Below are 27,156 nucleotides of genomic sequence, written 5' to 3'. Positions count from 1 at the left end.
GAGTTCCAATGGGGGGGGAAAAAAAAAAGGAAACCCTTGGCCAAAGCCCTTTTTAAAAAAAAAAAAAAAAAAAAAAGTAATAGTCACAATAGAGTTCTGCGGGATCCCCAGCTTTATCTGTAGTTAGTGTGCATCATGTTGGAGCATCTAGAGATGGGGACCCTTCTCACCTTTACACAATGAGAGACTAATTTGCAAAACAAGACCGATTTAGAGCAAAGAATGAACAAATATCAGCTGAGGCTTCCAGAAGTCAGACATGAGCTGAAGTCCATGTTGCTTAAAGGACCGGCGGCTCCACCCCTTCCCATTTATGCCGAGTCAGAGGGTCAGAGCTGCCCCTCACCCTGCCAGTCTCTCTGCAGCGCAGAGTAACGGGGCGTGTCTCCTGCCTCGCCCATCACTTGAAGGGAATCCCTTGCCACTGCAGCCATGGCAAAAAGCCTCGGTGGCAAAGGAACCAAATAACCAGGTTGGTGGAACATGCTGCACCCTCTGTGCTCTCTGAAGTACGAGGGATTAGGACCAAGCCCTACTAAAATGGGTGAGGATGGGCTGATGTCAGTGCTGGACTTTAACCACTGGCTTTACAAGATCTGGGTGAATTAGATCCGATATATTTTCATGCATTGGTAATTGTTCTAGCCAACATTATTGGGTTTTGAGGGTTGTTATTTATTATAACATGCAGCAGTCAGTTTCATAAAGTTAAAAGCTAAAAATTCAGAAGGCACCCTTAAAGGAATAGCAAAGTAAAGTTATGTTAAAAGGTTATAAGAGTTTAATGTCTTGCATACAGTAGATAATATTTTTTTAGTAAAATAGTGCATTCTGTTTATACCAAAAAGTTACTTTTTCCCAGTTTGAAATAAAACGATAAAGTCCATGAGTCTGGAATTACAATTAGATATAAACTGAGTGTGTAAAACTGAGAAAACTACAATGTCGCCGTATGGCTAAAACTAGTTGTTGGTTTCAAAACCAATCTCGTCCACACAGATCCCGTTCTAGAAATGTTTTTACCACAGAGAACAAAATGTTATTCCCCCTCCAGCCACATGTAAGTGATGGTTAGCATGGTTAGCATGGAGTATAAGCCTAAAGTCTCCACGTGTTGCGCAACAAGACAACAGATATACCTAACGACAAAATGCAAATGGAATCCTTTGTGTGGAACGACAATGAAGCTGAGCTTCTTTTCTGTGCAAAACTAATAAACTACTAGACAAATATGTTTTGTACATATGGGGTTGTATGTCAGGTTAGTGGTCAAGCTAATATGTCAGCGATTTAATAAAAAAGGGCGTTTTTGCATCTTAGTTCACTGACACGGGGCACAAATGGTTTAAAAATTTTCTGTTTCAGAAAAAAAACCCATTCCCATGTGGGCCTATTTTGCTGCTAGCATTTAGCAGCGTAACATTTAGCAAATGCTAGCAACCAGAATATGTGCAACATTGGCGTGACTCTCAAATCTGAGCTCTGATTCAGACAGATTAGCTGTTCTGCTCCAGGAGGCTAAAGCTGACGACAAGTGTGAGCGACTAGGACCAAAGTAAATCACGACCATCTTACAACAGTTCAACGTCTAAAAGGTCTAACACTATTTTACAAACATTAAAACTGTTGTCATGAATATTATTCTCAGTATATCTCACTTTGTCTTGGGTCTTCTTGAGCTATCTGCTAGCACAATAAGTTAGCTAGAGCAACAAGGTAATAACTAATTTTAAGCTTTTGACAAAAACTCCCTTTAAATTCCACTTTCCGCTAATGAGATTTGGTTTTAACACTCAAAACATCACCGTATCACACAAATTATAAAAGAATTAGGCCCCGAGATGCATCAATGACATGATTAAACACTATAATATAATTGGTATAGTGACAACATGTAGTATATTTCCGATATTTCAGCATATCTGGCTGTTTTTTAGGTGCTGCTGTTTGTTACAGTTGCATTGTAGTGATGTGGGGATCAGGTTATCCTGACTGGTACAAATTTCATTTTCTGTTTCAGGTCATACTTACAACTCCAATTTTTACAGATTTTAATTTATTCTAGAACTAAAATCCAATATTATTATTATCATTACTAAGCTTTAAAGAGTACGAGTTATTGATCACTGAAAAATTGGCTCTGATTTATTGATCGGTGCAGCTCCGTTTCTGCAAATGCGATAAAATCCCCTCTCCATTTCAATGCAGCCTTGCCGAGTCCATTTGACAGTTAATTCATATAAAGAGCTTCCAGCATTACAGTACACATGTCTAAGAAAGCCATTACATCATACAACCCACATGGGCAAAGAGCAGCAGCCCTTTCATGCAACGACAACATAAGGTTGTCAGAGCAGAGTTTTAAAGGATTGTTTTCCTCAAGTTGTGCTAAAAGCGTGTCCCTGTGATTGCATCATGTGGCCCCCTCTGTTCATTTAAAGGCTCTTATCAGTTTCCTGTTATTGATCAGTCGTTGCATTCATCACAAGTAGCCAAATCTTGCATAAAAACATACTGTACATTTAGGCAGCTACTGGTGATAAGATTCTGTTTATCTGACAATTACCAGCCCGATCCCAGCGTCCATCCAGTGTTTAACCAACAGTGCTTGAACGCCGTTTTAATGTGCTGACTCCATTAGTTTGCATTTATGCTCGCGCTGTTCCTCTCTCTCACACACACGCCGTGTTGCAGAGCTTTGTCTAAGAAAATGCATGTCCCAGATAGCCAGGACTTCCATCATACCTAATGATTCTTAATGCACCAGAAAAAAATTCTTTTTTCTGGTGCATTAGAAGATTTATTGAGCTGCTTACATTATATAAATGGATATTTAATGTAAGATGAGCTCAGTGTGTTGATTAGGTTTTAGATAAATACACCAATAGATCTGTGCACAGTCAGGCATATTAAGGCCGTAAATCAAGGACAAATATACGTTTTATTGATGCTTTAATTTGCTGCCACGCATAAAATCATACTGTCAGGATTTATAAATATATCTCTGCAGCAGATGTGACTGATCTTCCCAAGTCAACACATATGTAGCGGATGCTAAAAATACGTCCTTCAGAGCAAGCGGGTGTGAATGTTCAGCATTGTTCAGCATTACAGTCTGATCCATACAGTAGGAGATGACATCAGCTCACAGAGAACTGGGGGTCGTGACCTGTGGCATTTTATTTTCACTCTTAATTATAAAAAATAGTAGCCATTTAAATTCAACAGAGCATAATTTTAAAAACAAAATATTTTGAGAAAAGCACCGATTATGGTGATACCAAATCAAGTTTTTTTTTTTTTTAGGGTTCTGAATCTGTTTCCATTTTTAAGGAAAAAACAAACAAACTGTTTTATCCAACAAACAGAGCAAAGCTTGACCACAAGTGAACATGATTACTGCAGCGGTACTAGTTCCAAGTCCATCAGAAAATGCAGAAATCACACCGTCTACATTTATTCACCAAAACATTTGTCTTATTTTTTTTACCTATTCAAACTATGTCAAAGAACTTGGCGTTTTGCTTGTTTTAACAGAAAACAAAAGAAAAGTTTCAGTTTTGATGCATCTAATGCAATAAAAATATACATTTTATGCAGAATTAAAAAGCATTACAGATGCAGCGATCAGATTTTTTTCCAGCTGACACCAAATATTTTCTTCCCTCCTCAGAACTACAACATAAAATAGAAACGAATGTTCTTCAGGTTCTTTAATGGAGGTTCTAATTTAGAACATGAAATGAAAGAATTGCAATATTTTGCCCTTTTATACTTTAAGCATGTGTTCCGAGGCTCTGAATGTAATTAAACTTACAGGTATAAACTTACAGCATGCTGTTGGCTGATGCCATTTTCAATCATATTTTTCTATTTGCTTTATTGAATGAAGGAACAATGGATATATCAATATACCTTCATTTAAAGTCTGACAAAAGTAAGAATCTATTGTCAGAAATCAAATTGTCAATGTAATATCTTTTAATTAAAATACAACTTCTATAAATTATCCCCCCCCCCCCACCCATTTCCCATTTCTTACAAAGAACGTTGTTCAAGTTAAAAGCATGTCGGCGTTCAGGAAATATCCAACATGCTGCAACAACGTTTTTCCAGTGAATGAAGAAGGTGTAGTTAACATTTCCATGACCCTGTTGTCATGCATACATGATCACAATATGAAAACTATAAAAACCAAAACTTGAAATAAATATTAAATGGGAGATTCCTTTTCTTTCCCAGCTTTGCCTGCCTTCATTTTCTCAGTATAAAGGGCCTATAATCTCTCTGCACTGGTGACGTGTAACTCAGAAGTCTCATTTGGGCTCTGATTGCTTTTGCTACCAGCCATGGCTGTTATTTATGGACCCGTGATAAAAAGCTTTTTTTTTTTTTTTTTTTTTTGCACTTTTCACAATTTCATTTCATCTCATATGCAGTAATTCCATCAGCGAACATCTTTTTCTGATTCCATCCTTCAGTCTGAGAGATGGATGTGTCAGACTTGGAGTTCCTCCTTATAACACAGAACAACTCCGAAGTCTCAGTCTGGTTATAAAAAAACAGCCAGTTTCGTCTCAGGAAGTTTCAGAGTGGCTAAGGGATTAGTTTTGACTCATTGGTGAGTCACAAAGTACTATAAAAACACCCACTGTTTCCACCTACATACACACCATCATCAAGTTTATTTGACTAGATCTAACGTCCCAACTTCCATAAGCAGCGGTTTAGCAGTTGCTTATTTTCTCCATTTTTTTGTCTTTTCTCGTACACAAACTCAATCACCAAGAGACGCAGTGGAAATAATTGTGGCATCCTCAGGCTTTTCCCTGACACACCTACCCAAACCAATCACATGAGTAGTAACTATAAATATCCCAGTTGATATCTTTTCTTCACCAAGGCATAAATTCTGTACCTTTTTTGTCTGTATTTTCTCTTAATACCATGGAAACTGAAGTGCATCTTGGCCTGACAGTTCAGTTAATTCAGTTCATGTACAAAGAACAATTAAAAAATAATTTAATCTCAAGGCACTTACAAAATATATCAGTTCAACTTTGATCTATTTTGTCAAATGGTGAAAATTTCTGATCTAAGGAAGCCCAGCCATTTGGATAGAGGCACTGAATTTGCAGCAATCCCTCATATCGATCAAGCTTGTGGATTAGAAACAAATAATTTCCTTTTAACAAAATGAACCACATTCTTGTTTTTGTCATCTTCGGCACCTTTCAAACATTCAGAGCTGAACGTATGTGTAGAGGTGTGTTTGTGTTAAGTGGGTGTATGCGTGTGAATTTGCTACCTGGAGGTGCAAAGTCGTTCAGAAGGGTGAGAACAGTAGAAAGCCTGCACTAGTGAGCACCTAATATCAGCAAAGGACTGCAGAATGCAGCAGACAGACATGAGGCACAACCCAAAAGCCTCCATACAGAGGTATGTTATCCAAGGAGCAGCAACTCCTGGGTCAAAGAGACACTGAACTAGAGAACTAGAGCACCAAAACTTTATCTTGTACAGTCGCCTTCTTCCAGAACCCAGTCTTCATGGAGGCCTACTACCCATGCAAGGCACCAGCCCATATAATGGTAGCCAGAAGTCAGAAGGACCATGGGAGGGGGCACATTACCACCTCATATGGTGAGCTAACACCAGGGAGATCAATAGGGAGGGATTTCCACCAGAGCCTAGCTTTATCCCCATGTCTCTCTCAGCAGCTCCTGGAGGCAGAGGGGCCCCCCAACAGAAATCCATGGCATGGTCAGAGAAACACCACACCAAGGAGATGCTCCACATTTTTGAAAATATCTTACACATGATCTGAAACCCCAAATTTCTCCCTTCAAAGCAACACATGCAAAACAACAAAGTAGACATGAATATAGCGTGTAGCAGGGATGCACACTCTCCAGCAAACAGGAGCAAATATCTTGCCTTCCTCTATACCAGTCCACAGGCCTACTCAGGCATTCCTTCCTTTAACGAACAAGCCCTTTTTGTGTCTTATGGTTTGACTCAAACATTAGTTGTAATCACAGGAATAACTACCGTTGCATGTGGTATCATAGCAACACGGAGCCGGAGAACGCTGTTCTTACCACCGAGCTCTTTGTGGCTGATTCGACTAACCCTATTCACGCCGTCAGTGACGTCAGGTCGTCCCTGGCGCCTTTGTGCTCCGCTGCTTGAAAAGGGGTTTGCAGAGAGGGTTGTCACATCAGGTTAGAGTAGAAGAGGGTGCAGAAGCAATTGAGCAGGGGGAAAAAAAGGGAATGCATGGAACACAAAGAAGGGGGATCTGTGGGATTGTGGCACGCCTTCATTATGCGGAGAGAAACGTATTTAATGAAAATATAAGGAGGCATGCTTTTAGTGCTACCCCACTTAGGCACTACAGGGCTTGCTTGCACTAAGGGTCATGCAGAGATTTGTAATAGAGGAAGCTATTGATTGTCCTGCCTGGCCTTTGTTTGCATTAGCATGCAGATGTTTGGAAGTTTGACTGGCCAGTGTCGGGATGAGTCACGGCAGAGCAGGCGCGATTGATGATTTGCATGGGTGAACAGAGCTCCATTGTCATCCCGGCACCGCAGCTTCCGTTGGGGCCTTCTGCTCGCCCCGCAGCCCTCTGGAACAAAGGCAGCCATGTTTGTACTGATCAGTTGTTCAGGCATTGTTTCCCTGACCTTTGATTCTCCAGAGCTGACCCAAACATGCTCGTTACATTTGCTGCAGGGTAGATAATCAATGGCTCTAACTGCATTTTGATGGGTTGAGGTAAAGAAGTGCTGAGGAGGCGTTTTAGGTAGAACAAATGAAGAGGGGTGAGGAGGACTTTCTCCTTAGTGTTACGCAATTTGTACCTTCTTACTGTTTGCATTTCCTCACACTTTGTGTACAAAGGTCGGCATATTTACGACAGTTGTAATTTTTACAACATCTTAAGAAGTAGCCGCCTTTAGACAAACTAATGTAACCTTCCAGAGCTTTACGAGCATCTCTGTCCGGCAGGCTGTGTAAAAGATTTTTGGAGCAACTTCTAAAGGTCATTAAAATGACTTATTTCACCCAGTTTCTTCTAGCATACATTGACACAATTTTACCCTTACAAAGTAGTTTGTTCCTCTCCAGCCTGGTTGGTCTTGTAATGGAGAATGAATGGTAGATTGTTTGCTTTGGCAGATTTAAAAAGAATTACCAGTAAAGATGCAACTAGAATGACTAATCAGTGGGTTTTAGCTTAAGGTAGTGACCAGGCAATCAGAAACTCAAAAATCTTAACTTTTTCAAATTAGTAAATGAATCCAGGGGTCGGAAGGAACTTCAGTTCTGAGTTCTTCTCATGAACGTATTAGTTCCCTCCAATTATTCTGGCTTTCTCCTGCAAGTTAGCTTCATCTGCTACTCTGAATTGCCTCAGGATATGTGTTTATGATTGCATTTCTCTGTGGTAACTGGTCATCGTTTCTTTCTGTATTTAATTTTTGAGAACTGCTTCTCAGGTCATTTAAGCTGCAACTGTTTCAGATCTGCAAGCAACACAGAGTCATAAGTAGAATAAATGTTCTGCACTACAGCCAACTGCGGCAAAAAAAATTAAATGTAATATTTATTACTGTTGTAGAAGGATGTAGAAGTGTGTACTGTTTTTATTGGTGTTTAAAGACGGTTGATTTTATGATCGACAAAAACGCAGTCATGCTGCACTTCTATTTGTATTTTTTCAGCCATCGTTGCACTGGATAAGTTTAAAATGTTCATTCATCATTGTAGTGATTTAAGTTAAGCTACTAAACTTTTCTATTAGTGTTAGCAATAAAACGTATATTGGGATAATGTATGTGACTTACTAAAGATTAGCAATACAGCAAGAACATGTCACCGATTTACCATTAGATGTGTTCAGTTGTAAAATCATTAATTTATTTTGCTGAAACACTACAGTCACAGGGAGCCGGATACGTTTCAGCCGTGGTCTGCAGGCGATAAGTGGGGCAACAACCAAGACGGTACCTGGCCCCATCACAGAACCAACAGAAGGAACAGCTGCTTACCCTACACTCACACCTAACCGTGATTTACAATGTCCAGCTGACCTAACAGGAAACCAGGAAAAACCCAGGCATGCATGGGGAGAACAATCCAACCCGAAATCCAAATGGCGTCAACTCGTGCTCTGCCATCGCACCCTTTTGAACGCTGGAGTAACTTTGAATGGTATTCTCTAAAAAAAAAAAACGTTCATTGGGTTTTTGAATTTGTAAGGAGGACTGGTTGAGTTGGTTAAATTGGAAAACTGTTCTGGTCACCAGCTGGTTGGCGACAAAAATAATACAAACAGAAATGATGGGCTCACCATCTGGTGAGTATTATTAATGTACAAAACAAGACAGAAATAGAGTTCATTAGAACAGTGTTTCTGTGCTCTAAAACTGCTGTAAAAACAGAACTTTGATACGTTTTATCCTCACAAATGTACTTTTACATTTTGTTTAGGTTATTGGTGGACTGTGCCTCCAAGTTGTTTTCCAAAGTGTGTTCTTTTGATTTCTTGGTTTGCTGTTGAAAAGGAACGATCAGTGAAAGTTGCTCCTTTCTAAAATCAGACAGACTTCTTCGGCTCCTTTGTGCGACTGGAAAGGCAGTGACCAAGTGGAAAAGGTTGCTTGTGGTTTCACCATTCTCACTGATCCCCACCCACCATGCTGCAGCCTTCGCCTCATCATCATCATCATCATCATCATCTGCTCTCTCTCTGCAAGCAGCTTGTGGCCACTATCTCCTTCAGAGATAGAGAGGCTCTCAGAAACAAAGCAGATTTTGCAGTTACCATGGAAACTAGATTGCATCACAGCTTGCTCTTTGCCCCCCCCCACCCCACCCCACCCCCTCTTACAATTTAAGCACTACTCAGACTGACAGCTTCTCTATGCATCAAAAAGTCGAAAGAATAGCAGAGGTTGATGGGTGTTGATGAAGGTAAAAGCTTTTGTATGCCGAGAATTTGTTCAGCTGACGAGGACATGATTAGTCAGATCCGTTTGTATCAACAGTCACTGTTGTAGCTGATGGAAGAGGGATTAATAGATGCTGTGAGTCTTTCAAGACAAATTATGCTCCTGCTTCCTAAGGGACTCGTGCCCATAAAATGTCACCGCCGCTTCAAGTTGTTCACAATCATCTTCTAGAAAGACGCTACAGCTCCACCATGTGTTCAGGACACTGCATGAGGATTTCTAAACCCCAAGACAAACCATGTGTGTGGGTTAGTCCTCCTTTTTTGTTGAAATAGTAAGAAATATTAAAATTATCATTTTCTAATGTTGAACCACTCGTGGTGACATCACTTTGGATTGGTTCTTTTATGATTGAGACACTGGAACAATTATTCCCACTGGCTATGGATACTGTACAGCTGTAAGGATTTTTTTGCTCTTAGTTATTTTTTACTTTCAGACGGTTGCATAACTATGGTAATTAGGTGTTGTTTTTACAGCTGGGAGCAGCTGATTAGAATATCAAAAGCTCAGATAGCACCTGAACTGTGAACCCGTATCCTGTAGAAGTTGAAGAGGAGGGTCCATGGATGCAGAGCAGGACTAAAGAGTAGAGAGAGAAGCAGGAAGTTTAAACCACCTCATCTATCAATGAACTTTTTACAACTAATGAGATAATCGATTTTTTTCACCACTGCTTGTAATAAATCTGAGCTCCTTCACTTTTTATACATAACCATTTACAATTCTACATTGTGAACAGTTTACCTTCCAGTGAAAGCATTGTGAGGAGAAGTACCATGTGACTAAAACGGGAAGAAACAACACACTTTATGCTCAGAAAGGGTCTACAATGATGCCTCTGCTGTACGTCCTCAAGTGGGTAAAAAGGATTAAATCCTCTAGCCGAATACAAGCCGGTCAAAAACCCCAGCAGCAAATAGCCAATCATGTGTTTCCATAAAGGAGATTGTTGTCATGAGAATAATTTGGCCAAAACAATGTAGTTCATAATTGTGATGTGGAAGGGCAAAATATATATTTTTTTCTTACAACTAAAAACCATACATGCAAACATCTGCTCTAAAACAATATCTCAAATTTGAAACAAACAAGGTACCGTTCAACCCATTCATAGAGTCATAAACTCTAATAATCACGCACCATTGTTAGAAGTTGTCATTAGTAGTTTGCCATTAAAACAATGTAAGGTGACTCAGCAAGCATGTGGAAAGATGAGACCCATGTATATTCTCAGCCGTCTAAGTCATGTCTCCTGCAACAAGTTTAAATCAAAGGCAAGTGGACTTTCACTCACCGCTAGGTATCAAAACGTCTTCAGGGAAAACTGAGGAAAAATTCTGGTTGCCTTTGATTTAAACCTGTTGAAGTTTGTGTAAAGAAGAGCTCAGTCTTTTTTTTACCTGGCATACAAAATATTGTTTGGTAGATTTAACAATCCCACCTCGCCCTGAACACACCATGCATCCCTACAATTAAAGATGGTGGTGGCAACACGTGGACACTCTTCTTTGAAATAGACAGCAAATGGTTGAAATCAAAGCACATAAATATGTGAGAATAAGTAAAAAATTAAGACCTACAGGAATTTGAATCACTTAACTGTAGAACTAGCTTTTATATAGAGAGATTATAGCTGATTGTTTTAGTAATTGATTAATCTCATAAAAAATTCGGCACATTTTACAGATTTTCACATATCCACTTGTCGTGCTTTTCCTTGCAGGTCACAGAGCTGAACGAGCCGCTCTCCAATGAGGAGAGGAACCTCCTGTCCGTGGCCTACAAGAACGTGGTCGGGGCGAGACGCTCGTCCTGGCGCGTCATCTCCAGCATCGAGCAGAAGACGTCGGCAGACGGCAACGAGAAGAAGATCGAGATGGTGCGGGCCTACCGGGAAAAGATCGAGAAGGAGCTGGAGACGGTCTGCCAGGACGTGCTCAACCTCCTCGACAACTTCCTGATCAAGAACTGCAACGAGACGCAGCACGAGAGCAAAGTCTTCTACCTGAAGATGAAGGGCGACTACTACCGCTACCTGGCCGAGGTCGCCACGGGCGAGAAGAGGGCCGCGGTGGTGGAGTCCTCCGAGAAGTCCTACAGCGAGGCCCACGAGATCAGCAAGGAGCACATGCAGCCCACCCACCCCATCCGCCTGGGCCTGGCCCTCAACTACTCCGTCTTCTACTACGAGATCCAGAACGCCCCCGAGCAGGCGTGCCACCTGGCCAAGACCGCCTTCGACGACGCCATCGCCGAGCTGGACACCCTCAACGAGGACTCCTACAAAGACTCCACTCTCATCATGCAGCTGCTTCGAGACAACTTGACGCTGTGGACGAGCGACCAGCAGGACGATGAGGGAGGCGAGGGCAACAACTAAAGAGTCCAAAACCTCATTCTGCCAAATCAACACAACACGTGCGCTCACAAAATGATGACAAAAATAGTAATTGTTAAAAAGTTCTTAATTTAAACAAGAAAAAAAACAACAAAAAACAAAACGAAAAAAAAAAAAAAAAAGATGGGAGGGTGGGGGAACATCGGCTACCGTTTTAGCCGACGGTACCGACGTGGCTGCTGTTCTTTATTTTTCCACAATTAAAAGCGAAAAGATCGTAGAAGGAGGGAAGACGTGTTTAGTTTGAGAAATATGCTATGATTACTTAAAAAAAAAAAAGAGAGAGAGAGAAAAACACCCAAGAATGAAACTCCTTCCACGACAGCCTCTGCGGCATTTGCTAGAATACCGACTTAGGTCAAAGAGGTTCGTCGTCCATCACGGTGTGAATAACCATCATACTCACAACCGCCAGAGACTGATCTAATCATGCAAATGAAGCGGAGCTGTCTTAATGTATTCGAGCGAGAGGGAGGAGCATTCAGAAATTCACTCCTTGATGCTTGAGCAGCAAGAAAACTAAAAAAAAAAAAAGAAACGGCGCAAACCTTGAATGTCATGGCCTTGCTTAGTGAGAGAGAGACGGCGAGCGATAGCGAATGAGAGAGCCGACGGGTTCTGGGGAGGAACGTGGCCTCGTTAGGGATGTTAGAGTTTGTGGCGTAACTTCAAAGAAAATGTACCGACATCTTTAGTTGCGCCGCTTCGACGGTGGTTGAGTGAAAAAGCAGGTTATTTCTGCAGTTGAAGACGTAGAAAAAAAAGGTTTTTGTTTGTTTGCTTTGTGTCAGGTATGTGTCCAGCTCAGTCACATGGTCAGTCATACTGTAACTAAAACTGCAAACTCATACAGTAAAAAAAGAAAAAAAAAAAACGTAGTGCAGCTTGTCCCTCTCATGTGCTGATGTGCTTTCTTAAATAAATGACCTGTTTTTGGACACCTAACTCTTATTGTCAGTATTGTCATTACTGTAACATCTTTCGATTGGCTCCTTGTGTTTGTGGGGAAACGATTTGATCCAGATGAGCAAATCGAAAGAACACTGACTGAAATGTCTGTCTGCAGGTAACGCCGTCTTTTCTACGAATCGACGGGATCTCTGAAAAGTCGCATCCTGAACCACAGACCTAAATAACGAACTAATTTGTGAGCAGAGCACACACGCATTGTTAAAGCGGAAGCTGTACGAGCAGATTTGAGGTTTGTGGATTAAACTTTGTTTTCGGTTTCTTCTTGGTCAAGAAAATGCACTTGCCTACTATACTGTCTCTTCAGTGTGAGATGATAACCGCTCCAATATTCTCCATAAAAAAAAACAATATTGTGCATGCTGGTGATGTATTTATACAGTAGCTTCGATTTATTAACTTATACTGTAGATGTTATGTATTCATATGAACATGGAATTATTAGACATTAATCAGATTATTTTCTATTTATTTCTCTTTTTTGTTGCTATTGTTAGCTAGACCTTCTTTTAATCTGTGTTTTCTTTACTCCATTCGCTGAAGTGCGCTATACCAAAACAGTGATTGTTAACAATAAATTGATCTGTTATGGACATCGCTATGGTGACATGCATTTCTTGGTAAAAAAGGGGGAATTATAGTTCTTACTTACATTCCTTTTAGAGTATGTTTTCAGCTAATTCTGTATATAATAGACTGGAAGATCATTGTAAATGATGATGGGGCAGATGTTGGTAGCATCCTGCATCCAGAATGCATCTACTATAAGCATACAGAAGTATTTGCAGTAGAAAAACAGGGGCTTCAGAAATAGTTTTTGTTCATACTTCAGATTTAATATGATTTACAGAACAAAGCATTAAAGTTGCTTGTAATTTCACTCATAAAAGTCAGAAACCATTTCTTGAAACTCACTTAAAAGTGACAAAATATGACTGTTTCAATCAGTGATAGCTTTTAAAATGGAGGATATGACTCACCACCCAGAGCTGCATGGGCCAGAGGGGCAGCACAGGGCTAAAATAAAGAGAAATAAAAAAGTTTAGGCAGTGGCACCCAGGATGAACTTTCAATTGCATTGGCATTACCAGTCAGTGGAGAGTGGGAGGCTCCCCAGTGTTGTACACACTGTAAGGAAGTGCATTAAGCTGTAGCTGCTTTGTTGCAGCTTTCAGATTTGCTCTAAACCAAGGAGCTGTTTTCATCTTATTTTACAGTGGAGTCCAAACTGCATCTGGTCTTCTTTATCCTAGATAAACCCGAGTCAGAACAACATTCTTGCAAAGCCTGTCTATAGAAATTGCATGTGCAAATTGAGAGACATAACACAAGCACACAAGTTTAGTCTGATTTAAACGGACAAGTAAAAGAAAATACTATGCATGTCAAAAATGTTGTTTCCTCTTAAAATATGGATTCTACATTTACCACCAAGAAAAGGTCTGATTAGTTCAAGAAAGCTTAAAAGAAAATGGTTTCTGTGAGGTTACAGTTCCCAGAATATTGCTAGAACAGAATGAAGACTATCATCTTGTCAGTAACTTTTCCTAACTGAAATAATTACAAGGAGAGAACTGCATGGCTGTTCTTTCACAGGTTAGACCAACGAATTCTGAGTGGATGTGAAAATGTTACTTTTCTATTATTGCAGTGATGGAGAAGCTTTTGTCTGTTTTTCTTATATATTGGTACCTGTGTGTTTCCAATATGTATACAATATTCTACTAGAATATTAGTAGGATATTGGTACATTCTACCAATATTTTATTGAAAAATAGTAAAACTCACCAAACCAGTTCGACTGATGGTTTAACTGGTGTATGATAAGGTGTTCAAAGATTAGTGCACAGTAGATTATAAATCTTCCATTCATTTACAGAAACTCTTTGCATCCCCCCCCCCCTCCAATTTACTCATAATAAATCTTAAAAGGGGCACACACACATTATTTACCATTTTGGGGAAATGTGCCTTTTATTTCAGTAGAGCAATACAAATTCTACATGCTGGACCTTTAAATGCCTTAAATATACAAGCTTTTTCTGAGACTTTCCATTCACTCTGCGTTCAAAATACGAGAACGTATACTGAAGCCATGACTCAGACTATTAACGACTGACAGTTTTTGACTTGTTAAATTAAAGTGACAGAGACAGTGCTGTACAAACCTTATTTCTGAACATTCTCTAATGTTTGAGCTCATTAAATTGAGAGGAATACATTATTTCTTTGTAAAGCCACTAAGAATCAGCACAACAACAATTAGCACTGGTTTTCCGACTTGCAGCTAAAGCATGCTAGGCTCAGTTGGGAACAAACAGCCTTGTATACCATCTTTCCATCCATTGTCCATGAGGGGCTGCATGCTGGTAGCTAGCAGTCATTAGTTAGCCTCAAAAAGGCTAAAAAAGAAAAACATGATAAGACTGGCTCTGGAACATTTGGACATTATTGTGACAAGGATTCTTCATAAACCAGTAAAGTTATGGTCAACCCTGAGCATCCTCTGCGTGACACAGAAACGGTCTCTTTAATCAGATCTGCTGTAAAACAGACGGCTACAGCAGCTGCTTTCTAACCATCAGCATCTACAACACTTAGAAGAAAATTGGATAATATGAGTTACAACCTTTAATTTTTCCTCTGGGATTAATAAAGTATTTTATATGGCGAGAGGCGGTGTACACCCCAGGCAGGTCGTCAGGCAGCACAAATACACACAGGACAAACAACCACGAATGGCAAAGTCATGAGGAATGTAATCAGTTCAATAACATAAAATTATTGAATGCAGTCATGTGTTTTGGGGTGACTTGTTCCTTTTACCCAGCAGTTAATTTGGTTTATCCTTCCTGTTCAGAAGTTTTGTTTGCTTTTATTGACACCAATTTTGTTCCATACATGTTGCTAAGTCCAAGCAGCCAAAAATTGTCAGAGAATCTACATCAAGTAAAGCGTCTTACTAAGAAGCGCACATTAACTTTTGCAGTCCTGTCAGGATAAAACGGGGAAAATATAATTTTGCTTCTTTTTTAACAGTTGAAATGAGGGCAAATTTTTTCAAAGGGTGTCAATTTTTATGTCAGTACGGTAAGCAGTTAAAATTACTGTGGAAGAACAGATAATAAAAAAGTCAAACATTTTAACAACAAAAGATTAATTCAGCTACTTAATTTTTCCCTGACAGTGCAGACTCTTGATAGATTTCCTTAGAATATTTTTTTTCCCCGAAACTAAACATCGGGGAAATGTTTAGTTTCCCCGATGTTTCCTTCCTCTGAGGAAAACAAATACGTCTTTTCAAACCAGGTAATAACTCCCTGGAATAAACAGAAGATTGTGTCAGTCAAGAACCGTAATTTGTCAAATTAACTTTTCCGCTCAGCGAGGGAGCGGTGATTATTTTAAACGGCTGGTGGACATTAATTAGTCGCAGGATAATTAGAGCTGCTGCCACGGAGAATAAACGAGATGCCACCTGCTGTTAATCATTTCAGCTGCACAGGGGTGCGGATGTCACGCTTTTAATTTGGTCATTGTATGATTAAAATGTATTTATTTAAATCGTCAGGACATGATTTGTTGACAATTGAAGACAGTGAACCAAAGGCAGAGGCGTCGAGTAAATGGCGATATTTATGAAAAACGATGTCACTTACAAAACAGCCAGAAGAACACAAAAAGGACCAGGGTACATGAAGGTACATGACGGGGTTGAACCAGGAGGAATGAAAGCAGGAGAGCTGCATAAATACTAGGAGGTTAAAGGCATTAGCTAACGACCGGAGCTAATTAGCTAATGAGTTGCAGGTGTGAGGGTAGAGAGCGGCACCAGGGGGCGACAGAGAGCATCTAACTGTACCTAAACACAAAGAATAATTAAACATAACCTTACATATAAGAAATGACCGAACTGAAGCTAAGCGGAGGACAGAGCTAATAAAAAAAAAAGAATAAGGATAACAGCTACACGAGATTCTTTTTGCTCACAGTCATTGTTCATAGTTTTGATCATTTATCTGTCACAACAAATTTGAGTCTCGTAAAAATTATGGTCAGGGTTGTCCATCATTTTCTTGATTTATTTGCACCATCGTCTCCAGAGGTTTTATATCCCTGTTCTGCTAAAGCTCGCCTTCCACCTTCTACGAGCATCTTCTTGCCGTCTCTGCACACTCTTTAATAATTCATTAGTGCTCCCCCTGGTGGATCGGTTCTTCCTGTTCAGCACCTCAGGTTTATATGTGTGGAAAGGTCAAAAACAGCCTCATTTCAGTGAGAAACTGTTACAAAACTAGAATATGGAGGTTTGTCGCTCTGCAACTATTAGACTACCAGCTTAGTTTTATTTCTTAAGTCAGAGAACAAGCATCCTAGAAATTACTTGTCCTTAGATTTAGGAGGCAAGATGGAGGCTCAAAGTGTTTTAATTTAAACCTGAGATAATCATATTCACCGTCCCCTTCTTTAGCAGCTTTTTTAGGTCGTCTGCCACCAGAACTCCAAAACTACTTCTGTGTTTAAGTACAATGTAACTTTCTTCTTTCTCCTTTTATATAATTTTATGGAATAAGTGCAAAGCAAATCCATCCGTTCTGGTCATAATAGTATAAAGTTATTCAGTTGGTTGGAACTTTTGCTGGACTCCAAAAATGTTCCTGATTCAGTTTCTTGGAAAAGTGAACTGGTTAAGATAAGATAATACTGTTTGATAAGTGCTTTTAAAATTCTAATTTAAAAAAGGTATATTTTTTCAACTCTATTCCTTATCCCATTATCTAAATCCATCCATACATACTTTCCATATTTTTTTTATCCATCCATCCACTGGGATTTTACCGATTTGCATTACATTCATGGTAAAATGTAATGCAAAAAACTATAAAACCGGGCAGCTTGAGTCAGAGAAAGTGTGAAATTTTAATTCTAAAATCTGTGAATTGGTTGTGATTCTACTGAATTGCTTTGCGGGATTGTCTAGGCGAGTGGCTTTCTGGTAGGAATAACATTAATGTCAGCTTTAGAGCGCTCCATCACTTCCTGGGTAGGATTTAGCCAGGCACTGGAAGGAGGATTCACACACTTTATGCTTCACCTGGTGCTTGCCTTAAATTTTTCTCCTCACCAAGTATATATATAAAAAAGGCAATCACAAAAATTTGAGGAGAATAAAAAAAAATCTCCAAAACTTTAAATATCACTGAATTAATCTCAGGTTGACATTAGGCTGCTGGCTATTAAGCTCTCTCTAGTAAGCTTTATATTGGAAGCTCCTCCTATAAGACAAGCTATCATTACTGTTCATTCACCATAATAAAATTACAATCAAAACATGCAGAATATTAGCAGTATCCTATTAGTACTACAATCTTATCAAATTGTCACAATTTGTCTTTATACATCAAGATTACTCTAAGATTCCTAAAATTACTCAAGACTACTACAAGACAGTGCAATGACAACTTCTCCAGCACAAAAAAATAATAAATTAAATTAAGGTTTTGAAATGGCCTAGTCAAATCCTGAGTTAAAATTATACTTAAATTCTGCCTTGGGTTGACTTTTTCTACATAAAATGGCTGAAATAAATTAATTTCGAAGAGAAGTGTGGCCTGATATTCCTGTACAGATTGATTGCAGACGTTTCTGTGACTCGTTCATAGGTGCATATGAAGGGAGGTCTGTGCTGTTTGCACACTATGCTCTCTGTTGTTACAGAATAACATTTTATAAAAAGCATTTCTGGTTTGGCTGAGTGCAGGAAGTTGGGATCTGAGACGAATCCAATTAGCAACCCTGGATCATCGGTCTGCTTTTTTACACAGAGCACTCCCCCGGTTTACGGCCCGGATGGGTTCTGGATGGATGGGAAACGCCATGAATAATGCAGGCCTGCATTAAAAGTGGGGGGGGGGGGGTTGTGACTCACAGAGGAGGAAAGGTTGACATGCAAAGTGGTTTTGGAGTCGGGTGCCTTGTCGTAAGCCAGAGTCTGTCTGGTATTCATGAACTCAGCATAAATCATAAATTATACGATTCTCCGCTGGTAGGTTGATATTTATTATGGCTAATAGAGTCACGTGTTGTGAAAACAGCTGGGGTTGGTCTAATCCTAGCAGATATGTTGCTCACTACATGTCAAGAGGCATGGAGGGAAAAAAAAAAAAGAAAAAAACTTCTTTTTTTTTTTTCCTGTGATCTACTCTTTGTAACCAACCAACATGCTGGAAGCTTCGTGCATAGCAGAGCGCTCTATAAATAGATACCCCCCTACCCCCTTCCAGCTTTGGAGTCAGGAGTCGAGTTAGTGAGTGCATTAGCGAACAGGCATGCAAAGCGAATAACTGCAAGTCAACGTGGAGGAAGAACAAGAAGTGATGGAAACAACCAATCTAGCGATGATATCACAGGCTGCAGGTTTTATTTCACTCCGCTGCGAGACGGACAGCACAGCTGGCTCCACTCATGCAGCCCTGCATGCGATTGACTGCAACACACAGATCTATGGTAGCTGGTTCTGTCTCAGTATGTGAGGCCAAAGCATACGGGGCTTTTTCTCTAAAGAACTGCTGCAGAACTGAACCCATCATTTGCGTCAGCATATACGGGCACTGAAAGGCTCCCACTGTTGTTGATCAGAACTTTGACATTTCACTCAGGTTCTGCTTGTTGGTTTGGTGACGATTAAACAGGATATAAATTAGGTCAATAAATTAGAGGAGATAGATGGAAACACAATTCCTGCCATTCTATCGCTAGTATCTTGTTTGCTCCTCTTCAACTTTGTCACAATTTGTTACATTGAAACCACAAACTGAAGTGTATTTTACTAGGATCTAACATGGCAGATCTAAACAACATATACTTGTTCCTGTACAGTTCTGACTTTAGCCAAGATTGTATGCAATTAGGAGTATCGCGAAAATATTTTTTCACCTTCACAAGTGCTTGACATGTCCCTAAGAAGTTGCTCTTTGCTAATGGTAGTGCTGTGGAGATTTATTTATTTTTATTTTTCCAAGAAAAGATTGTTCTTGTTAACTAATCCTTTGTTAACAAGAACATCTTCCTGTCGTAAAAAACAAACAAGACTCACATTCATCTACCAGGGAAGCAGTCATGAATTACTAACTGGGACATTAGAGTCGCTCTCTGATCATCTTGAAGAACGAGAAGGTAATTCAAAAATACTTTAGTTGCATTTACTTTGTTGGAATTGTTAAGCATGCAAAAAAAGTGAAACAAAGACAAAATGTAGTTTTTCTTTCAATAAATGTGCTAAAAGTGACAGATTGTTCATAGAAATAGAATGAGGTTACACTTCTGCATTAATAGAAACATTTAATTTAAGGCTTTTTACACATCATGGGTGGTGTGAGAAAGCAGAGCGGTGCAGTGCATGAGTCAGTTTTTAACGTTTTTCTCAGAACCGTGATAACCTGAACCAAAGTGAAGTTCCTCTGGAACGAGGAAGTTAGATTTTATGCAGCTGAACCATAATATGCATTTGTCACGAACTTTCTTTCAGCTGCATCCATGGTTGGTAAAATCATTTAAGCAGAGAGCAATTCTCCATCAATTATGTATCTCTCTCTCTCGACAGACAGACAATTTATTAATCCCTTTGGGATTTTCCCTCAGGGAAATTGTAAACCCTGTCTCCCACACAGCAAAGATGCATCAAATACTTAAATAATGTTTTTTTTTTTTTTTTAGTATTATAACAGCCTGATTCTTTAGTCCCTCTGTTTCTGTTGTACTCCTGTTAGCCCTCCTTCCAGCCTCCAGTGAGGAGTTGAAGAGTTTAGTTGCAGAAGGGACAAAGGACTTCCTCAGTCTGTTGGTCCTGCACTTTGGAGGAAGCAGTCTCCCACTGAACCTGCTGTCCTGACTGCTGCTGACAGTGTGCAGAGGGTGGCTGGTGTTGTCCAGTTTCCAGTTAGTCTCCATAGTCTCCAGTTTCTGTAACGTTCTCTTCTCTGCCACTCTTGCCAGAGAGTCCAGCTTTGTACCGACCGCTGAGCCCGTCTGATTTGTTTCTCCAGGCTGGAAAGGTCTGACTTAAGAGATGCTTCCACCACAACACTCCACAGCGTATAACAGACTGGTAAAACAACCCCAGCAGCTTTCCACAGATGTTAAAGGATCTCAGCCTCCTCAGGTAAGTACATCCTGGTTCGGGCCTTCTTATAAAGCTGCTTGGTGTTGCTTGTCCAGTCCAGCTTGTTGTCCAGCCACAGGGCAAGATATTTATAGGTCTGCACGACCTCCACCTCCACCCTTCCTATCAGAACTGGTCGTGGACTGCCTCTGGCCCTCCTGAAGTCAATGACCAGTTCCTTTGTCTTGGATGTGTTCAGCTGCAGGTTGTTTCTGTGGCACCGGCTACAAAGTCCCTCGCCAGGCTCCTGTACTCTTCTTCGTTGTCTTTGATGCACTCCATGATGGCAGAGTCATCAGCGTACTTCTGAATACGACATATATGTACAAAGGCATTATTCTTATGCTACTGTTATGCTTTAATGTTTACATCTTTCATGCATTCACAAAATATCTGAAAACACTGTTTTCCCATTGATTTAGTTTCTTATCTGGAGGTTTTTGTTTAAGTAAAAGACCCTAATCTTAAATCTTTCAGAATAAGTAGCTTTCCTGTGAATGCTTCACCGATGTGCGATCGTCTGGAGCAGCCTCACTGACGCTCCGTTATTAAGTCTGTAAAACAACCATCAGGATGCATCTTGCTAGGCCTGAGTCACTCACAGGGCCTGGCTTGTTTCATTGCTCTCTTTTGCATGACTGACCATTGCATGAATAACTCAGTGAGAGGAAACTACAACATCGAGAGGCTTGATGTTTCTGTTACTATTAAACACAGCTCAGTGTGACTGATTAAGCATCGCAGTGAGGACAGAAACAGTCGATGCACAAGAGACCTTGTAGGTTTAACTTTCTTTATTTTCTGGTTCAGTGGCTTAAAAAACAAACAAACACATTTTCAGATAAAAATCGGTTGCTTTCCAACCCAGTGACACAACGTTATTGGCAAGGGACACTATCAAGTGGATTTGAAGATGCAACAAATAAAAGCTAAAATAATCTGTGAACGGGATCAAGCTGAGATGAGTCCTTCGGAGGAGTGTGGTCACAGATGGGAGAGGAAAGCAGGGGCATCCCACAGACCCAATTTGGAAGAAACAGTAAGATCCCCCCCACTTATATTTACAATTACCGGTAGACAAAACTCTTATATAAAAGTGTGTGTGTGTCGCTGAGTCACTGGCATGATGATTGAGAGAGGTCAAGGCCGGCTCTTCTTTCTACTTCTTGGCCACAGCTGCTGAGCTCTCCACGTTTACAGGAATGGTGGTCTCGGAGTACTCCAGGGCCGGCTTGTTGATCGGAGCCTCCACAGTCAGGACGCCCTCAGGGGACAGGGAGGACGTCACCTTCTCGATGTTGGCAGTAGGGGGTAGACTGGAGGGGAGCAAAAAGGACACAGTCAAGTTTTGGGGTCTCAAAAATCTTTTCACATTTTGCCCCCTTACATCCCAACCTTCAGGGTATTTTATTTATTTATTTATTTATTTTTTTTACGGATGAAAATCATGTGGGATTGGTGTCATCCCACTTTATTCTGCTGCCCCTAAATAAAATGCAGAGCTATTAAATACTTTTAGAGGTAAACAACATACAATATTATGCAATCCTGCAAACAAATATCTTTGTCAGAAAACTAACTTTGCAGTACAGTGAACTTTAATTGAAATGTGACACCAATAAAGGGCTACAGATACTTCTGCGCGGTACCTATTTAAATAATTTAAAAAGAAATGCAGAGACCTTTGATACAAGAACAACGAGAGCAGTCAACACTTCACTATGCAATATATTAAAAGCAGTATTGTGTTACAGCCTGCAGGTGGCAGCAGAGCTCTGATAAACTATAGATTCGCACAGTCAGGTGTTGTCCGCCAGGAGGCCTGACATCTAATAAATCAGTTATAAACTCGGACAAATCTAAAAGTAGACAGACTTTACAGCAGCAGAGGTTCCTTTTATTTTAACTAAAACGATCAGTCTTTAAAAAAAAACAAAAAAAAACATGAGCTTTGATTTTGTTGTCGGCTTGTTGCTTTATATTTTAATTATGTCATTATTTTAGATTACAAAGTAGAAAAACAACAACCTCGAAACAAAACAGGTTAGTGCTGAATCACCCGGTTCTTAATTACTGATAGTTAAAAGTTACTTACGTGTATTTTCTGGTAAAGCTTCTTGACACAAAACCATGTTCGTCCTTCCTCTCTTCATGCTTGCCTGTGAAACCGACAGCATAATTAGCATTTCGTTAGCTTAATTGTGTATTTTCACCATGTAATTAATGACATTCAAATGGTAAATTCTGTTTAATTTTGCTATTCAGATAGTTTTTCTAGTATTGAATGAAATCTACAAACCATGTCTTCACAAGGAGGGTTGAAGACATAATTAAGGAAATTAGCGTAAGCTGTATCTCCTGTTTTTAAACCATGAATTTATGAGATTAGTGCGACAGCCCTGGTTCTTCTACAGCTGCAAACTTTAAAACTTGGTGATAGAAAGATGTTTTATTGCCTATGTAGCTCTTTTAGTTATATGTCAGTGACCGTACCTAAACTTTAACCTTTGGAGTACTCTGGCATTTTCTGGAGTATTCAGGCTGAAGCTAATGGAAGCTAATCGATAACCAATAATTCACTAGCAAATTCTCTCTAAAAAAACGAGTTACTAGGGGACATTTTAGCACGTAAAAGAGGAATAGAAGGAGAAAAACTACACTTTAGGGGTTTTTGGTGGTGGTAGTGGAGGTTGAATTTAGACTTGCTATTTGTTTTAGTGTCTACACTATGCTAACACATTGTTGTAAGCAGGATTTGATCTCTTAATTAAAGGTCTGTCATAAAAATGAAGAAGAAGAAAACGTGAGCTACTGCAATTACATTTTGGTTAACACTTTTATTTGCTTTGTGTTGAAGTGTCACAAAAATATCTACTCCAGTTGGTAAGGCTACAGGCACTGAATAGTTTCTAAGCAGAACTGAAAAGGACCTTTGTCTTTTGGGTTTTGGGTTACCTTCAGTGGTATTCAGAAATTGTATTGCCAAACATTTACAATTTTTGAATACAAAACTGATTAATTGTTAGAAGGCAAGAAAAGTAATTTAAGAAAAAAAAAACCTTCAAAAACTGCAGTGGAGAATATTTTGCTAAAATGGGAGCAGACAGGATGCAGAACAGTGTGTCAAGGCACAAGCTAATCACTAGCAAAATAGGCTGGTGAATGTGCATTTTTTAAATTTTATGTGTTGAAGCTATGAAACTCACATAGTGCAATCTCTTGAAAAGATTTTGTAACGTCAGAAGTAAGCAAGCAACTTATTAGAGCAGCTTTTGCTATGTTTTTAAATGTGTGGCAGCCATATTGGTTTTTCAGGTCAGCCCAGGTGAGAAACCTTTGACTTTCTTTTGGAAATTAACTTGGGAGGAACTTCCTGTTTTATTTGTCGAATATGGAACATGGAAATGTTCCATATTCGACAAATATGGAACATTAGAGTAACCTTATACTGCCAGTGGAGGAGATGATGTTTTGGCCTTAATTTCATGTCTGTCAAAAATATATTTACAAAATTAGTACAAGGTCTGAGATTAACTGGTTTAGTCCTTAGCACTCTAAGGAATGTTAGATATTACTATTTTCAATAGTAATATTCATATCATCTTGTTCATAAAGGCCTTTGCATTGTTATTATTACTATCAGAAGAAGAAAAAGTGGTTTTGGCATTGCATGTCTGTCTTTGTTGCTTAAACGCTGCCCCTGTTTCATGTTTGTTTACTGTAAGGAGCAGATAAAGGCTGCTGACCTCAGACTCATATCTTCTCAACAGGACCAAACTGCTTGATATAAACACACAGCTACAGCTCAGCTTCTTTAGCAGCCATTAGTTGTGAACAGGCCTGCACCAGCTGAGGAGATAATACTTTAGTGTGTGGAAAAACAATTCTAATTAAGCTGATGATGTGAACGTTTAGACATGAGGTGCCAAATTCCCCTCGCATTGAATCACATGCTTTGTTTATCTCTGTTTTCCTGACCCGGTTCAGTGTCTAACACCAGCGAGGCTGGCAGTGAGGGAGTGGGATGGGATCCAGCTGTCCTTTTAAAGTAGCAGATAGCCGTCATGACTCACAGCTAAGTCGCTTTGCTATGAAGATGGTCCTTTTGGTAATGCCATACCGGCGGCGGAGGGTACAAGGCTTCGGAGATCAAGGTTATTACAGGATCTTACATCAGCTTTCAGTTTGCTTTAGTGTTTTGGGATGATGGAAGGGGAGTGAAAATAGCTTTTTCCATAGCTGACCTGCTTAACTGTCTACCACAAACTGCATATTGTCTATCTATGGGCTTCTATCCCTCATGTCGGGGGGGCAGAATACATCTTGAGACAATATGCTGAGGTGAAATCATGACAGGGTTGGTTAGATATTACAGTTTTGCTCTGCATATCTGTTAGTGGTTGCAAAAGTTTCCTCCCACAAGTTGAACTGTGTGTTGTGATGTATTTAGAAGCATATCGGCCAAAATGCCCCTCCCTTCCATTGGGGCGGGGTGTCCTGAGACAATATCCTGAGTTCTGCTTATCCTGCAACTGGAATCTTATCCTAAGTCTTAAAGGAAAGTATTGTCCTCCTGCAGTTTAACCTCTTGTAATTCTTGCTTTTCCAACTCCTCGCATCTTTCTCTGTGAAGGAAACTTTTAAAACAAACATGCTCAAAAGAAGGAAGGAAGGAACAAGTGCTCACCAGAAATTTCCAAAACGCCGTCCTTGGTCTTCACCACCAGCTCCTCAGGTGAGAAATGGGGGACGTCCAGGGAGATCTTCCAGTTGTCCTGCGTCTGCTTGATCTCGGACATCCCGCTGCTCATCTGCCGGGACAGGGTCCTGGCTTGGTGGGCCATCATGTGGCCCGGGTGGTACATCATGGGGCCATGGGGCATCATGATGTCCGGGCCCATGAGCGATGGTCTCATGTACCCGGGCCAGTGGGTGGTGGGGAACCCAGAGAAGTCCTCGAAGACGGGCGGGAGGCCGAACGCCTGGTCGAAGATGCGGCTGGTTTGGTCCCGGAACGGGTCCCAGCTCGGGGTGCGCTGCAAGGTGAAGGGAATGCGTCTCTCGGCCATGCTGGCTGCGGTCAGTCAGAGGAGGTGTGTCTGGAGACGGAAAGCTCCCAACATGCTCCCTGCCTCTCAGCACAGCACCTTTATACGCTCTGAGATTCCAGCCCCCTGCCGTCAAAACATCCCACCCACTCGAGCCCCACCGGCACACCTCCCCCAAGATGTCTTGGAAAGTGCTGGAACCTCTATTTGTGGCAGACGCAGCATGTAAATAGAATCCAACAGGAGGGCGGTGCGTAGCGTCAGCTGCTGGGGCCTCTGTGGAAATCCTGTGAGTAAACCCCTCCCCTCTCTGTTCTTCTGAAAGAAGCTAGAAAAAGCTAGAGGGAAACGGGATTGTTCTGGGAGGAACTGGATAAGTTTGCATTATTGACTGAGGGACAGAATTTACCTGCATAAACTGCAAATAAATAACAACAATGAAGCCTTTTTAAAGCTAAAATATAAAACATATCAATGGAAAGAAAAAGGAGGGATGCATCGTATTCATTTCCATTGCATTGCTCTACAGACTCAATACACTTTATTCAAAGTTTATGTTGTAAACAAACTCAAAGTAGTGCATAAAAATTCACCTAACAAGTGTTGGTGGAGATGACAGCTTGCGTGTTGCAGTATCTCACACAAGAACTTTATTTTGTCCAACAGAAATCAAGGCTTAAAATCCACCAGTTTACGCCTAACTTTGATAAGTGGAACAATGACAAAATGTAATGTTTGTTTGACAAAATTGACAAATATATGCTGTAAAACCTTAAGAAAACGTTTCCCCACTGTGTGTTAACCAGTTCTTCCGGTCAGAATTCTTTGAAAATTGCAAAGAATGACACAGAAGTGGACCCACCCCAACCGCCCTCTCTCAAACCGTGACCTATGACCCAGAGGAGGGTTTGGTAACAGCTTATGGCACTATTACAGGATATGAAGTGATGGCAGCTATGATGACCCACCTCATATCTGTCTCTCCATTCCAGGATACATCTGGAAAAAGTTTATTTTGTCTTGAATGTAGGTTAGTAACGGACATGAAGAGCTTGTCCTGTGTATTATTACACTCAGATATAAAGAGTTTAATCTATAAACCTGGTAACTGATCCTCATTGGAGCGTTCGACCTGCTCTGGACTGAGGCTTCACAGAACTGTGGGAGGAAGGGATCTCCAGTAGCAGTCAGTCTTTCAGTGGACTGAAGAGGCCTCTGACTGAAGACTGCTGCATTATTACAGTCTCATGAAATGCTAACAGCTCAATTTCTAGGCAGCAGAGACAATATTCTGCAATAGGGACAATATTCATCGTGGATGAAACCATCTGTTGTTGGTAAGATCTACTAATCCTCCTCATTTGCTTTTGCTGCTCCCCTTTAAATATCTTTATGGTTGTTTGGTAAAAAAGCCGGACAGAGAGACGATGGAGTTGGCGATGTGATCCTCACCTTTTTTGATCCTTTGATTTGACCTGTTTGAGTTTTTGATCTTGTGTTTTATGTAAACCTGAACATTTTCCCCCCCACACTGGGTTTCAAAATGTAATAAAACAT

The 27,156-nt window shown here is 40.3% G+C and overlaps 2 protein-coding genes across 2 annotated transcripts in view; one reads left to right on the top strand and one right to left on the bottom strand.

Annotated features, from left to right (window-relative positions):
• ywhag1 (3-monooxygenase/tryptophan 5-monooxygenase activation protein, gamma polypeptide 1) overlaps positions 1–11,723 on the top strand; it is a 16,527-nt gene extending 4,804 nt beyond the window's left edge. The window contains exon 2 of the mRNA XM_015031835.1: positions 10,747–11,723. Within this exon, the coding sequence (XP_014887321.1) occupies positions 10,747–11,403 (657 nt within the window). The 3' untranslated portion in view covers positions 11,404–11,723. The remainder of the gene's footprint in view (positions 1–10,746) is intronic.
• A 9,607-nt stretch (positions 11,724–21,330) lies between these two features.
• hspb1 (heat shock protein, alpha-crystallin-related, 1) lies at positions 21,331–25,784 on the bottom strand. Its single transcript, XM_015031834.1, has 3 exons — positions 25,239–25,784; positions 22,647–22,710; positions 21,331–21,867 (listed from the first exon to the last, which is right to left on the bottom strand). The coding sequence occupies exons 1-3, from the start codon at positions 25,618–25,620 to the stop codon at positions 21,711–21,713; spliced, it is 603 nt and encodes a 200-aa protein (XP_014887320.1). The 5' UTR covers positions 25,621–25,784; the 3' UTR covers positions 21,331–21,710.
• Between the last annotated feature and the right edge of the window lie 1,372 nt (positions 25,785–27,156).

Source organism: Poecilia latipinna, unplaced genomic scaffold, assembly GCF_001443285.1.
Source record: "Poecilia latipinna isolate Pla-1442-1.1 unplaced genomic scaffold, P_latipinna-1.0 Scaffold220, whole genome shotgun sequence".
In the NCBI taxonomy this organism is placed as follows: domain Eukaryota; kingdom Metazoa; phylum Chordata; class Actinopteri; order Cyprinodontiformes; family Poeciliidae; genus Poecilia; species Poecilia latipinna.
This window is presented reverse-complemented; position numbering and strand designations above follow the sequence as displayed.

Excerpts from the sequence above, each read along its gene's own strand:
- hspb1 (XM_015031834.1), bottom strand. The coding sequence starts at position 25,620 with ATGGCCGAGAGACGCATTCCCTTCACCTTGCAGCGCACCCCGAGCTGG. Across the intron at positions 22,711-25,238 it reads CGGCGTTTTGGAAATTTCTG|GCAAGCATGAAGAGAGGAAG; the intron begins GTGAGCACTTGT and ends TCGGTTTCACAG. Across the intron at positions 21,868-22,646 it reads AGCTTTACCAGAAAATACAC|TCTACCCCCTACTGCCAACA; the intron begins GTAAGTAACTTT and ends GCTCCCCTCCAG.